This window comes from Sturnira hondurensis, unplaced genomic scaffold, assembly GCF_014824575.4.
Source record: "Sturnira hondurensis isolate 20B ecotype Veracruz unplaced genomic scaffold, ASM1482457v3 Scaffold0016617, whole genome shotgun sequence".
Lineage (NCBI taxonomy): Eukaryota > Metazoa > Chordata > Mammalia > Chiroptera > Phyllostomidae > Sturnira > Sturnira hondurensis.
Window position 1 is genome coordinate 1 of NW_028089248.1, and position 14,441 is coordinate 14,441.

The 14,441-nt window shown below is 58.2% G+C and overlaps 1 protein-coding gene across 2 annotated transcripts in view; it reads right to left on the bottom strand.

The window, feature by feature from the left end:
- Positions 1 to 457: 457 nt before the first annotated feature.
- Positions 458 to 14,441, bottom strand: part of SLC6A2 (solute carrier family 6 member 2) — a 36,539-nt gene continuing 22,555 nt past the window's right edge. For both annotated transcript variants that reach the window (XM_037066469.1, XM_037066470.1), the window contains 8 exons: positions 7,515 to 7,649; positions 5,843 to 5,946; positions 4,923 to 5,047; positions 4,083 to 4,195; positions 2,778 to 2,906; positions 2,261 to 2,360; positions 1,246 to 1,346; positions 458 to 809 (listed from right to left, as the gene is read on the bottom strand). In XM_037066469.1, the coding sequence (XP_036922364.1) occupies positions 525 to 809; positions 1,246 to 1,346; positions 2,261 to 2,360; positions 2,778 to 2,906; positions 4,083 to 4,195; positions 4,923 to 5,047; positions 5,843 to 5,946; positions 7,515 to 7,649 (1,092 nt within the window). In that variant the 3' untranslated portion in view covers positions 458 to 524. The remainder of the gene's footprint in view (positions 810 to 1,245; positions 1,347 to 2,260; positions 2,361 to 2,777; positions 2,907 to 4,082; positions 4,196 to 4,922; positions 5,048 to 5,842; positions 5,947 to 7,514; positions 7,650 to 14,441) is intronic.

A 14,441-nucleotide genomic window follows, 5' to 3' on the forward strand; every position in this document is an offset into this window, starting at 1 on the left:
AGACAGCTGGAAGCAGGTCCTCGTTTCCTGTCTGGGAGGAACTCCCAGAACCTGGGACCCTCAGGCGACCCAGAAGCTCTTGGGCTTGGATTTTCGTGGACGTATCAGGAGGAACTGGAGGAGGCGGCCACAGCCCTACCAATGATCCTCCATCCTCAGTTCCTATGCGACCCCCTCCCTCATGTCCTCATGGAAGAGGGAGCTCCGGGAAGGCCCAGCGATGCCTGGCGCCCCGCCTGGGCCATGCTGACCCGCAGGCAGGACCTGTGAAGGGAGGAGGGGCGAAGCCTGCATTTCGCAAAGTAAGGATGGTAGGGAAGGACCTTCACCACCATTCCTAAGAGACGGGGCCCTTTAACAGCCAGGGGCAGTGGGCGCATGCCTGTCACAGTGCTCATGACACGGGACACAGTAGCTGGGAACGCGTGTTGAATATCTGCCACGTGCCGGGCACCGAGCCAGCACTCTCTTTTCCTTCAAGGTCTGCGGGATTTTCCCCAGGTTACAAGTGTGGAAACCGAGGTTCACGGTGGGTCCGCCTGAGCCTGGGGTCCCTGTCCCATGTCCCCTCTCATCCTGGCAGGAATGACCCAGTGTCCCCTCCCAGACTGCCCCCTGCCCTCCCCCTGGGCCGAGCTCACCTCCCACAGGGAGCCTTGAGTGCTCAGGAACTTGTAGGCGACATAGGCGGGCACCAGCGTCATGGAGGAGAGTGCGACGCCCCAGCCCACCCAGTTGGCCCAGAGCGGGAAGACGTAGTCGTCATAGGTGAGCTGCTTGAAGTTGATGATGCTCACCACCACCACAAACTGGGGGGCAGGGGGGGGGGTGGGCGGGCAGACAGAGGAAGGAGGGAGGGCAGGGCAGGAGCGGAGGAATTGGGGGGATGAGGGGGATTGCAGGGGTGGAGAAAACAGAGCAAGAAACAGAGAAAGAATTGAAGAAGCAAATGGTAAGCAGAGGGAGGCAAAGACACAGGGAACGAGAAAAGAAAAGAATGGAGAGGTGACTTTGGAGCTGGTGGCCCACAGCTGCCCAGGGACCTGGCCCAGGCTGCAGACCCAGCTGGTGTGGAAGTCCATTGCCCAGGCAACAGGCCTGAGTGGCCCCATGTCCCCTCCAAGTGGCCAGGACTCTGTGCCCCAGAGCCTCCTCCACTAAGAAGCAAATGTGCCCCCCGCCCCCACCCCGGACACAGCCCCTTGGGGCCCAGGCCCCCCCCCCCCCACTGCCCACAGCACGCACCAGGAGGAAGGCAGGGCTGATGAACTTCCAGCACAGTCTCCAGTACAGTCCTGGCTTGAACCCCATCATCTGCTGGATGTCATTGCTGAATCTGTCCACCCCTGTGTACGTGCACACACACACAGAGCTCTGTCACTGCAACCCTGCAGAGCTCCAGACGGAGAGCTGGGCAGGGAGGCATGACGGGACACCCCAGCCCTTACTCCTGGGGACAGGCCCTTGGCTGGGGCAGAGCAATGGAGAGGACACGCTCACAGTGCCACCACTGGGCCACTCCCGGTCACTTTCCAGAGGGAGACAGGTTCGGGGAGGGGAGGGGTCTTGCCCCAGGTCACTAGGCCAGGCCAGCCTGACTCCAAAGCCTGGCTTCCCCTCTGGTTCTCGCTCCTCAACCATGAGGCCTTGGAGGCCAGGCTTTGTCTGACTTCGGTCTGGTGGAAGGGCCCTGGCTCGCCCCGAGGTCTCTTTGTGACTCGTAGCAAAGACGGAGAACAGGACTCACTTGGGTGTGACAGGGAATCAACAGTGGTAACACATTGACACCTGGTAACATCTTACACCCGCTCAGCTGCAGAAAAAGCTTCCCAGACAAGACACAGGATTTCCGATTACACGTGAATTTCAAACAGCCGATAAAAACCACCTTAGTCTAAGTGTGTCCCATGCAATATTCAGGACACACGTGCCCTAAAACAATTATGCACCATCGGTCTGAATTTCAGCTGTAACTGGGCACCTTGTCTTCTGTGTGAGCAATCTGGCCATCCTGCTTTGGAGTGGACTGCAGGGCTGGGGAGTCGTGGCCTCCTCAAGTCCCTCTTTAAAGGCTGATGCTGGGTGCCTTTGAGACCCCACTGAAGGGGGTAAGGTTGTCATGGGGGTTTGCTGGGGCCTGGGGGAGATGCTCCTGACAAGGAACAGGCCTGACATGGAAGCCCCTTCGAGATCCAGGTGAAAAGTGCCCAGGAACACGGGGGGCCGAGGCTCTTCCACACATGCAGGACACAGCACGTACCGTAAAACCAGGAGACGCCAATGGCCTCCATGAGCACCGCGAACAGGATGGAGGTGCCCGCTGCGAACGTGTCCAGCAGGGTCAGCACATATATCCCACCCTGGCACGGAGGGAGAGAGCTGAGGCCGTCTTGGCTGGAAGTGGCCACCAACAGTGACATCCACCACGAGGTCCCCGTCCCTTGTCCCCTTTCCCACTGGCTCAGAATTCAGTTTGAGAACGTGGGTGACAGGGTTTTGGGGACTATTGTGCTGGTGTCACATGTGTGTGTCCTGACCGAGGCCTTCCAGAGTCACAGGGTCTGAGGGGGTCAAAGGGATTTTGCTACCTCTGACACCACTGCTGGCTAGAGAGCCCCAGACTCAGAGGTGAGATATGACCATGGAGTGTGACCCTAGGGGTCAGGCCACAGGGTCGAGGATGTCCGGGCCTGCCCTGACCTCACCCAGCTCTGCCCATACCGGCTCCCCACCCCTCCCCCACAACAGGAGGGGCCTGGACTGCTGCCCCTCCTCACCTTGGTGATGCAAAACAGGGCCAGGAGGAAGGTCCCGAAGGTGACGCCGAACGTGAAGAGTTTCCGGTGTCTCTTCAGGACCTGGAAGTCGTCGGCCAGGCCCGTGATGACGGCTTCCATGCCTCCCATCTGGGGGGAGCCAGGCAGGGTGGGTGCAGGAAAGGGGGGGTGCCCTGAGCCTCAGACTCTGGCTCCCCCACCCCCTTGCCGTCACAGAGCTCATGCACTGACTGCCTTGCCTCTCCAGAGACATCGGCCGGCACTGCCTGCCTCCCCAGCCTCTCACCCTCTCAGCCGAACTCAGCACTCAGAAACCACATGGGGCAGGGGGGACAGGTAACTCCGTCACCCCTGATCAATGGGCACCTGTCCCTTCCCCCACCACTCAGCCCCAGTGGGGTCAGGTACGTGAAAGGCACAGTGTGCCCAACAGCCGGGTAATCAGCACACGAGCAGGGTGTCCTGGAAACAGCGGCCAAATGGGAGCTTCTGGTGCTGGGGACTCCAGGCAGCAGCTTCCGACAAGGACTGGGACTGCGTTCCTCATTCCCCCAAGTGTGGAAGGGTCACATAGCGTACAGCTCTAGGCTCTTATTGCTCATGGCCTCACATGAGTAATCATTATGTGTTGGCTTACGAGACACCCCAACTGAGCCTGGGACGGCAGACAAGTAGCACACAGGCCACACTCCAGCCAAGGGCACGACCCTCCCCTTGGCAGGCTTTGCTCAGCAAAATCAGGGTCCCTTCCTCAGGGCCTGGAAGCATCCTCGGACCCTCCTGCACACCCTGCTCCTGGCAGCTCCCCGCACTGCCGAGGCCACGAGAGGAAGCCCGCCGGCCAGCCCTACCCTAAGACTTCTTGCCAACTTGCAGGCATGGTGTCCTAAAGGTGGACACACAGAAATCGGCCAGGAAATCTAATCTTACAGATGGGCCAGCTACAGGTTCTACGATGCAAAAGAGGCTGCCAGGGCTTTGGTTGATGACGTCGTAAGGGGAGGAGCGCCCCCTGGAGGAGAGGTGCTCTGCACCGCTTTCTGATTCCAGTTCCCGTCTGCAAGCGGAGAGCGCTGGGCTGGCCGATCTGCGGTCCCTCTGGCGTGGATTTCCACGGTGCCACTGGGTTTCTATTGGGTCCTGGCTGTGGCTTACATCTCGCCTTTTTGAGTGAGGACTGACTTCCTTGTTTGCATTCAAACAGGGCCTTCTGGAAAGGACTACTAAGCAAAGGTCTGAATGGGGGGACTTGAGGCTGAGCTGCGTGGCGGGTGGGGGGGGGGTGTCCTGAGCAGGGTCACTCACTGAGCTGTCAATCCCCAGGGCCAGGAGCATGATGAAGAACACCACGGCCCAGAATGTGGACCCCGACAGGGTGGAGATGGCTTCTGGGTATAGGATGAACACCAGACCAGCTCCTGGAAGAAACATGGAAGGCCTCGTCACCAGCTGGGACTGCCGGTCAGGGCGGCAGGTGGGAGGAGGGCCTCGGGGGGCTCCACCGGCCTCAGGCCAGCCTGTGGCATGGGTCAGCGATGCATGGGCAAGAAACTGAGGTCCTGGAGATGACAGACAAACCCAGCTCCAGCTTGCAGCCCATGCCCTAAGGACATGGACCTCCAGTGGCCGGACCAGAGAGCAGTGCCGTGTCTGGACGGCTCCGGCACCTGCCCTCCTCCTGCACCCCGTGGGGGGTCCTCTATGCTCACAGGCTCCGCCCAAGGTCTCAGCTTCTTTGGGGCCTCGAGGATACTGGAAACAATGGGGAAGGACACAGGCTCCACGGCTGGACTGATCAGCAGGGGACCTTGGGCTGCTTAGTTTGAATCTCAGTGTTCTCATCATTAAAGTGGGTCTATTCACTATCACCTATGAGAACTAAGTGACGGTGCATCAGTGGGCAGCCCAGGGGCTGGAGCCAAGTAGATGCTCAGCCGGACTCAGAGGAGGGCGCTGCTACATCGCAGTGGGCCCAGGACCACCTGGAACTCCCACCCAGATGGACCCAGAGGGCCTCTCGCAGGCCCTCCGGAGAGCTCCCTGTCCGGCGCGCTCAGTCCCACCTCTGCTGCAGAGCTGCTTGGCCTTGAACGAGGCGGGTTGCTCGGCCCCCTCGCCCTCCTGGGGCTAGGGCCACCCACCCACCTTCAGTGGCGACATCCTCGATGTTGACCTTGTGTTCGTGGGCCATATAACCGAGGATGGAGAAGATGGCAAAGCCAGAGACGAAGCTGGTGACACAGTTAATGGTGCTGGTGAGCAGGGCGTCCCTGGGGGAAAGAGTCACTGTTAGTTCAAGTCGCTGTCCGGCGACCCCATCTCTGCCTCTGTTCATAGACCCCTGGACCACTCTGGAACCCCACAGCCTCACATGCCTCCTGTGTCCTTGCTGCCCTGGGCCCTGAGGCCCCACCGTCAGGAGGCAAGTGCCTACAGCTGCAAGAAACAGATGCCCAGCTGCCGGGGCCATGCTCTGAGACCAGAGTCTGGCACCCAATTCTTGTTGGGGGACATAGTCACCAGGGCCCTTCTCAACCCACTTTCCATGGCCCCCCACCATCCTTCGGCTTCTCAGTGGGCAACCAAGAGCTTTGTTCAGGGGGCAGAGCACCCCCCTCCAGGCTTGTTCTCCATCCAAACAAACCAGGGGGGTAAATCACCTCCCTGGCACTGCAGAGGCTGCTCCCCACCATGCCTGCTACCCACCCACTCTGTGTCTGCCTGTCACGGTCCGACTGTCCTACAAAGCCCGCCTCCAGCCCACCTCCAGGCTCTTGCTGACCCACTGCTCCAGGGCTGGTCACCCCATTTCCTCACTCTTCCTGCAGCCTGCCCCACTGGTACACACCAGCCTACTCTGTCTCGTACCAGGGGGTTGTGATTCTGTCTTTGGCCTTTGACAGAGAGGAACGGACGGAGGCCCAGTCTGTGCAGACCCCACTGCCCTGGGCAGACTTCCATCTGCTCTGCCCTCCCCTCACCACTCATGTGACCAGCCTGGGCACCAGCTGGACAGACAGACAGTGCTGTCTGCTCTGAAAGCCACGCCCTGGGACGGACCTCACCTGTAGCAGTTGTTGTCGAATTTGTTGTAACTGGCAAATGCGATCAAGACTCCAAATCCAGCCCCCAGGGAGAAGAATATCTGAGTCGCCGCATCAATCCAGACCTGAGACGGGCAGACAAAAGCCGTCACCCTCGGCTGCCTCAAGAAGGGGGCTGTCTCACTACTCCAGGAGGGCTGGGACACCCCAGGGACACTGCGACCTGAGGAAACGAGGTCTGGACCGGAGGTGGCAGCAGGCCACCCCCAACCCCCTGAAGCCTGGACAGAATGGCCGGATGGAGGACCTGGGGTCTTTCCAGCATCTCCTGGTGCTGGGTGGCCTTCACAGGAACTTTCTGGCTCTGCTTGGTGTCCCGACTGTTAAAGGAAGGCAGTGAGCTCACAGACCAGGCTGTGTGGGTGGAGCGAGGTTATGACCCCCCCAGGAGTTATGGAGATTGCATCTTCAGGAAGGGAGTAAGTTTCTAGCATCTTCCACCAGCCACACAGTGGTTTCTCCTGGGGGCCAGTGGCGCTCACTTATTCTTCCATCTTTTGAGCGATGAAGGCACATGGCCCTGGGCCCAGAGATCCGAGTCCCTGTCCGGGCTGCCCGCCTCCCGGTCTGGCCCGGGTCCACTTTGAGTCCCTGCCTACCAGTTCGCGCCTCTGCGTCCTGGGGATGATGACGCCTCACCCACTCCCCAGAGGGGCCGCCGTTAGGTTTGTGGGGTTTCTGTCGTTTCCCCACTGACATTCTCCTAGGCTTCCCCTACCCCGTTGGCACAAGAGAGGCAGCCGGATGGAGGAGGACAGAGCTGCTCCTGGAGACAGCGCCGGGCGTGGTTTCTATGTGCGGGGGAACACTCGGCCCCTTAAACACTCGTGGGGCCGACAGAAGTCTGACCTGCTTCACGGTTCATGAGGCCGATTCTTGCCTCGTGCTCTGCTATCTTTCTGGTAGTCATGAAGGAAATGGGTTTTTCTCTTGGTGGCTGGGCTGAAACCCTGTGGTATGCTGCTATGTCATAACTCGGGGAGGTGTGTCGTGGGAGGGGTTCCTCCCAGTCCCTCCCAGTCCCTCCCAGTCCCGTGTGGCTAGAATTGCTGTGAGGGACAATGCCGAGGAGCTGTCACTGAGGTGGGGCTGAGGGAGGAGGCGAGGTCACCTGAGCTGAGGTTTGAACCTCTGCTCAAGGCGTTGGTCCCTCTGAGACTGTGCTCCCAGCCCCTCCCCCCTGCTTTGGGCTCCACTCCAGTGTCACCCACTTCATTGTCATCTGTGACCCTGGCCAGGACACAGAGCTGGAGGGGGTGGTGGGAGAGGCAGTCAGCAGGCCCAAGTCTCCCTCTGGCTGATGAGGGTGGTGGCAAGGACCAGTGCTGGGGATCTCAGAGTGGAAATAGGACTGGGCTGGCTTGGGTGGGCTGGGGGCCCACAGCACCGGGCAGAGGTAAAAACCTGGGATGGAGTATTGCTCCCCGTGAGAAGGGGGGCGTCTACAAAGGCCACCAAAAGGAACCACGCAATCCCAGACCATCAGAGCTGGAGAGGGCAAATCAATTCAGCATCAGTCGGTGGAGAAGCATCAGCAAGTCTGGGGCCGAGCCAGGACCAGATTTCCTACCGCTGCCTGCCCCGAGAGCCCTCCCTGACCCTGGCGTGTGGGTGGGGGTCATCGGGCACGGACCGTAGCCTCCTTCAGGCGGTAGAAGTCGATGTGCAGGTAGGCGCTGATGCCGTTGGAGGCGCCGGGCAGCGTGAGGCCGTGGACCAGGAGCACGAACAGCACGAAGTAGGGCAGCGTGGCCGTGATCCACACCACCTGCCAGAAAACAAGGCGGCGCTGAGGGCCTGGTTCTGCCCGGGGGGGCGGGGCAGGCCCCCTCCTCCCAGCTCCCTTCACCCAGTGGGTGGCTGGCCGCTCTGTCTCCAGTCCAGGCCCGGGCGGAATCCACCAGGGAATGAGCAGGCATGGGCCACACCCCAGCGCCCGCTCACAACTGAGTGGGGAGCCAGCCACCCTGGGCACAGCGCTGCCGCCGGGCCAAGGGCGTGAGGACAATGACCAGGTTTTTGCAGCACCTGCCGCTTCCTCCGCCACAAGCCGCCTCTCCTGGCCCCTTCAAGCTGCCCTGGAGGAACTAGGTACACCTGCCTTTCCACCCCAGCCCCTCCCTCCATTGCTTCTCTCACCCTCCCCCCTCCCCTCATTTAAGCACACCCTGCTGCGCTCATTGCGGAGAAGGGATGTGGTTGGGCAGGAAGCAGACGGAGCTCTGGTCCTCCTTCAACAGAGTATTTCATGGGCCCGAAGTCCCAGAAACCTTGCAAGAAAGAGACGCTCCCAGATGAAGACAACACCCTCTTTCCCCCTCCTCACCAGGTAGGGGGACAGAGAAGGGAGGCGGGAAGAGAGGGGCTGGGGGGCTTCCTCGCTGCTCCTTCTCACCCGTGACGACTTGCCGACATATTTCGGGGGAAGTTACAGAGAAAAAGGTCCAAGTTCACACCCCCTTCTTGAAGTTCCTGGTTTAATTCTGTGGGCTGGGGCCTGCACTTCAGGACGCTTTAAAAGCTCCCCCAGCTGATGTAGACCTCCCCCGAGGTTAGAGCCACCGCCACAGGCAGAGGTGGCCCCTGGCAGAGGCGTGCTCAGGGCTGGGACGCCCTCACCCAAGGAAGACTCCACTGAGGCACTAGAGGACGCGTGACTGAAGGACCAGGTGGCCCGCCTCTCAAAGCCCTGATGCCAGACAGGCCCCCAGAATCTTTACACATCCGTAGGGAGAAAACGGAAGCCCTGAACCACGTCTGAGGGTGAAGTTCTTTGCCAGTCTAGAGCGCTGTGGGCCCCCCCACAAACACTGAGATGTAGGAAGTGAAATTGTGTGCTTCCCACAGTTATGTTTACGGGCTGACATCTATCCTCCTCATCTGTCTTTCCCACCGGGCCATGAGCACGATAGAAGCAAAACACCCATTGTTTTCAAACTTGTCTCCAGCACATGGCACACACGGATGCCTAAAAAAACGTTTGCTGGATGGGTGGAGGAATGGTTGATAAACAGGGTGGTTGACAGATGAACAGGTAGGTAAATGAATGGATAGATGGTTGGATGGATGAATGGATGGACACATAGTTGTGTAGATAGTTAAATGGATAGATGGATGATTAGCTGAGCACATGGTTGAGTGGGTCGACACATGGATGAGTGGGTCAGTGATAAATCAGGAGGTTGGCGGATGATGAAATTAGTCAAAGAATCAATGAAAGAATACGTGCATAAGTGAACAAATGAATCCAGGAGTAATTAAATGTATCAGTGGTCGAACGTGTCTTCTGAGGGAAATGATGCGGGAATCAGGCTCCTGTTTCGTGGTATCCAATTGTTCCTCCATCCCTCCCTTGTCAGGTGGCAGGTAGGGGGCGCTGTGCATATACAGGCTTTCGATTTCTGTTTTCTTCCAGGGGTGCGGGAACAAGGCGGACACGTTTCCAAAAACAAATGAGGTGGATAACACGCCTTAGAAAGTGGAGCCCGTGCATCTGGACAGCCTCACATTAATCACGGATTTGTTCCCCTCGAGCTGGGACAAATGGGACTAACCCCTCAGTGACAGGCACGAGGAGGAGCCCTCAGACACCCTTGCTAGGTCCTGGCTGCCCGGTTCCCCTCCAAGTCATGTCACCAACTGCGGGCCCACCACCCCGCTCGGCAGGGCACCTCACACCACCACTCCACCCGCCCAGACACTGCACCCCTGGCCGGACTGGAAGGACTCTCCCACGGGGTCAGGAGGCCGCCCTGCCCTGGCCACGCCTGAGACTCCAGCATGGACTCCATCCAAGAGCACGTCAGAGGACGACGGAGCTGACCCCAGCTGCAGTCAACCATCAAGTAGGGAGTTCCCTCCGTTCCTGCACGTGTGTTCGAGGTCAACCATCTGAGGCTCGTTGAGAGTTCTCAGAACTGAGGGCAGGAGTGAGTTCTGCGGCCCTCGTGTGGAAGGGGAGGCGCTGGGCCTCGGCCAATAGCTCACTCACGCTCACGGGCACCCTGGTTGCACCCTGGGCAGAGAAAAGGGACCCACGGGCTGTGTCAGCCCCACCCCAGGCTTCTCTTCTCCCAAACTTTTGGCGTGCAGTGAATCTCTGGCCATGAGAAGCCAGGCTCGGTCCATCTTCGAGAATGAGATGAGAGGAACGACCGGGAGCCTGCTGGTTCTGACAAGTGCCATCAGTCCCCAAGGGAAGACACTGCTTTCTGTTACCTCAAGTCCAACTTCTTCTCCACCTAGTGTTTTTGTGGGTGTGGGTTAGAATTTGCATGGTTCCAAGGTGCCAAGTGCAATGGCTGACAACTCCGATGAGGAAGACTGAGGCTCCGGCAAAGGGAGAGCTTTCTAATGGACAGAAGTCTCTAAAGAGGAAAGGAGGTGAGCTCCCTGTCCTTGCAGGCATGCAAACCTTGCTAGGATCCAGGCACGAGGCAAAGGACTAGGTCAAGGGGAGGCCCCTGGACCAGCGGCATCAGCAGCACCAGAATTTGTCAGAAATGCAATGCTCACCCCAGAGTCACCCTCTCAAGGAAGGACCCAGGACCCTGAGCTTCAACAAGCACTCCACGTGGTTCTTATGAGCATGGAAGGTTGAGAAGCCCGGCTCAAGGTCACGGCCAAAGCCTTCTCTCACACAGGAAGGATGCAAGCTGCCTTCATGGAACCTCCAGTGATTTGTAATTTACACTTCTCCAAACTGGGTCTCCGGGACATTTGCACTAACAATGGAGACGTACTAAGATTTGTGGGGTGAGGGGCATACACTTGTTACTTAAGAAAATGCTGAGCTGTGAATGTTTCGGCCCATTCACCCGTCACAGGCAAAGGATGCTGTCCATGTAGCTGCGTCGGCGGAGGCACAAGAGCAAGCCAGGACCGGCCAGTGTTGACAAATTGTTGAGAAGACGTGGCCGGACTGATGACTTGAACGCAAAAGGTAAAAAAAAAAAAAAAAGAAAAAGAAAAAAAAAGATCTTTCTATTTAAATGTTCTAGCAGTCAGGTTTACCTTGAATTGGTCCAGCTTCTCTGCCCCTGACCCCACCAACTTGACCAGAATTCGAGAAAGTGCTCTGTCTTGTCCCATTTCCTGGAAAGCCCAGAGCCCAGCTGGGAAGAGGGCGGAGTGTGGGTGGTTGACCCAGGCCAGTGCCATTGTCCTGACTGATCTCCAGACATAAGGAAGTCCAAGGTTCAACAAGTAGACAGAGCAGCCGGGGGCCTGGGCTGCACCCTCTTCCGGCTCCACAGGAAGTTGGCAGTTCCAAACCCACTGAGCACCAGCAGGGGGCTAATGACGGCTGAAGAGTGACAGGGTTGTTAGTTGAGCAATTCCCATATGCCAGCCCTGCCCTGCCCTGAGGACCTCTCGCTCCACCCTCCGGGCAGCCCTGGCGGCTGGTGCCATCGATACTTGCTGTCACTTTGCAAGTGAGGACCTGAAAGCTTAGGGGGCACCATTAACCTTGGGGCCACCCAGTAGGAAATGATGGTTCCTGGACTTGGATGCTGATGGTCTGACCACCAGGCCACATGCTTAATCATTCACTCTGCTGTGTACTTGAGACCCAAGTTCGAGTCCTGGCTGTGCTGAAGATTGGTATGCAACCCTTCCCCTCTCTGGGCCCCAGATTCCCCATTTCTACAAGCAGGAAGGAGTGGATGGCCCTTGGGTATCTCCCAGGGGTCCACAGTAGGTAGGTGCTGGCTTACTGGGCTTGCAGTCGCTGAGGGCCAGTTCAGCCAAGGGGGGGAGGTGGGCGAGGCTTGCCTGCCCACCTGGGGACACCCTGCCTGCTAACTACAGACTCAGACCTCCACCCCTTTACCCTGGGGTGATCCGTGGGTCAAGGTCGCAGAGGTAACTCCTTTCTCAGGTTCAGACTGCATGGCCCCCAAGCCCGGTCCCAGCAGGGGACAGTGGAGCCACACATCTTCCCACCACAGAGCTGCCAGGAAGTGGGAACATTTGCAATTCATTTCTGGCTGCTCTGTGGCTGTGGAAGCCGCCCACTAAGGAAGCTCCGGCCCTGATCCACGGGCAATCTGGAAGATATAAGCAACGCTCTTGTTTTTCTCCTGAGCCAGTTTATAAACACAATTAGGGACAGGGCACAAGAATGTCCTATGAGAGGTCCCTCCCTGTAGACTGGGGGACTTGCGCAAATGTGGGCTGTGGATGCTGCTGATGTGTTTCCACCTGGGGGGCTTCCCTGGTGCCACATTCCTGCCCCACCCCTCCAGTCTCTCCCCAGCCAGGGAGATGGCTCCGCCGAAGGCCCCTTTGCCCAGAGGCACTGCATACTCAGTGCCTTTTCATTGTAACGTCACTCCCCCGAAGACAACTCAGGCTCTGCTCCAGCCAAGTGCTAAATTGGGTAGGCAGGCTCCACCCCTTGGCTAAGGCTGGCTGTGGGGAACTCACTCTCAGGGTGTGATGTTAGAAGCCTGTGGTGGCCCCACCCCCAGGCCAATGGAGGGGCTCCTACGTCTTTAGTTCTCACACCTGTAGAGGCCTGGAGAGCCCTGCCCCCACCCGTGCCCAGGGGAGGTTCAGAGAGGTCGGCCTGGGCTTCCGCACCTCCCATGCCTTTGCTCAGGCTCCTCCCCTGAAACCCCCCTTCCCTTTACCCTGCCCCCTTCTCTCTCCTCCTGCCTCTGTCCTCCGAGACCCAGCCCAGAGGCCACCCTCTCCATGGGCCCTGCAGACCCTCTCAGTGGGAAGAACGTTCTTCCTTCACTAACACAGCCTCTCCGGCTTCTATNCCAGCCAGGGAGATGGCTCCGCTGAAGGCCCCTTTGCCCAGAGGCACTGCATACTCAGTGCCTTTTCATTGTAACGTCACTCCCCCGAAGACAACTCACAACTCGGGCTCTGCTCCAGCCAAGTGCTAAATTGGGTAGGCAGGCTCCACCCCCTTGGCTAAGGCTGGCTGTGGGGAACTCACTCTCAGGGTGTGATGTTAGAAGCCTGCGGTGGCCCCACCCCCAGGCCAACGGAGGGGCTCCTACATCTTTAGTTCTCACACCTGTAGAGGCCTGGAGAGCCCTGCCCCCACCCGTGCCCAGGGGAGGTTCAGAGAGGTCGGCCTGGGCTTCCGCACCTCCCATGCCTTTGCTCAGGCTCCTCCCCTGAAACCCCCCTTCCCTTTACCCTGCCCCCTTCTCTCTCCTCCTGCCTCTGTCCTCCGAGACCCAGCCCAGAGGCCACCCTCTCCATGGGCCCTGCAGACCCTCTCAGTGGGAAGAACGTTCTTCCTTCACTAACACAGCCTCTCCGGCTTCTATGGCGAGGCAGCATGGTGCTAAAACACCTTCTCTGTTGAGACAAAATGCACATAAACACACTGGTGCCGGGACTAAAACAACCTGCACGAGCCAGCTCATACTTTATCCTCTGTGCAGTGCACTCTGCGCTCATCTAGCCTGTCTCATTAAAAAAAATTGTTCATGGAGACTAATTTGATTTAACGACGATTTAGAAAGCCACATGTTCTCTGTGCACTACAGTGTAGCCGGACCGCCTCATGCGAAATTATCTCCAAGGTCAAGTTAAATTTTAAAAAGCAAGATATATGTAATACTGTGTACTTTTTATGTAATAATGTTTATGAATAGTTTGTGAGTATTTCTGTTTATTGAAAGGGGGACACCTTATGTTGCTGGGTCGAGACTTAAGAAACTGATGCCATTGGCTGGTCCACACTGGTTTGTAATACATGTGGGCTCGAGACCAACTGAAGAAGGAATCTGGCTTATTTAGCTTTGCATCACCAGTACTAGCATCAGGCCTGGCACATAGTAGGTGTTTAACAAGTTGGTGCCCGTAAGTGTTTAATAAGTTGAACTGAATTCAACAGAACATTTACTGAAGGTCCCCAAACTTATTTACCCGCCGGCTCTGCTTTTTTTCCTCCTGCCTTCCCTGGTTCATCCCTCGATACTATGCCTGGGAGGTCTGCCACGGGCTAGGTGCCGCCTGGCGGGGGTGCTAGCCTGGGTCGCTCTCCTCCAGAATTCCTCCCGGACTCGCTTTCTGTTGGGGCTCTTCCTTGGAACGGACACTGTGTCTCCGATGTGCAGACAGGAAGTGCCGCTTCAAGCTCTTCTGGAGTTAATTCACCTCTGCTGGCTATTGGCCCCTCACCTACCTTTGCCCTCAATGGCATGACCGAGAACCCTAGGAGCACCAGCGGGAACGCTGATACACCCTGCTTTCCAAAATTGTCGTCCATCTCACGAGGTGTCTCACAGACTCACGTCTACCTGATTGTGGGAGATGGTTGCCTTGTGACCCCCCCCCAGTAAAACCCACCCAGGGTGGGGTCCCCTCCCACGAGGCTTATCTCGGCCACCGGGGCAACGCCAACATGGTGCAAGCGAGACTGGAAAGGACTCTCACACATCAGGGCTCGTCTGCTTGGAACATGCATTTGGGATTCGGCTGCCCCAGCCATGCGAAGAGGCTGCGTGGAAACAGCCCAAAGCGTTCTGGCTGACGGGGCCAGTGCAGGGGCCAGCGGGGTGCCCAGCCGGCACCCACTGCCACCACGTGC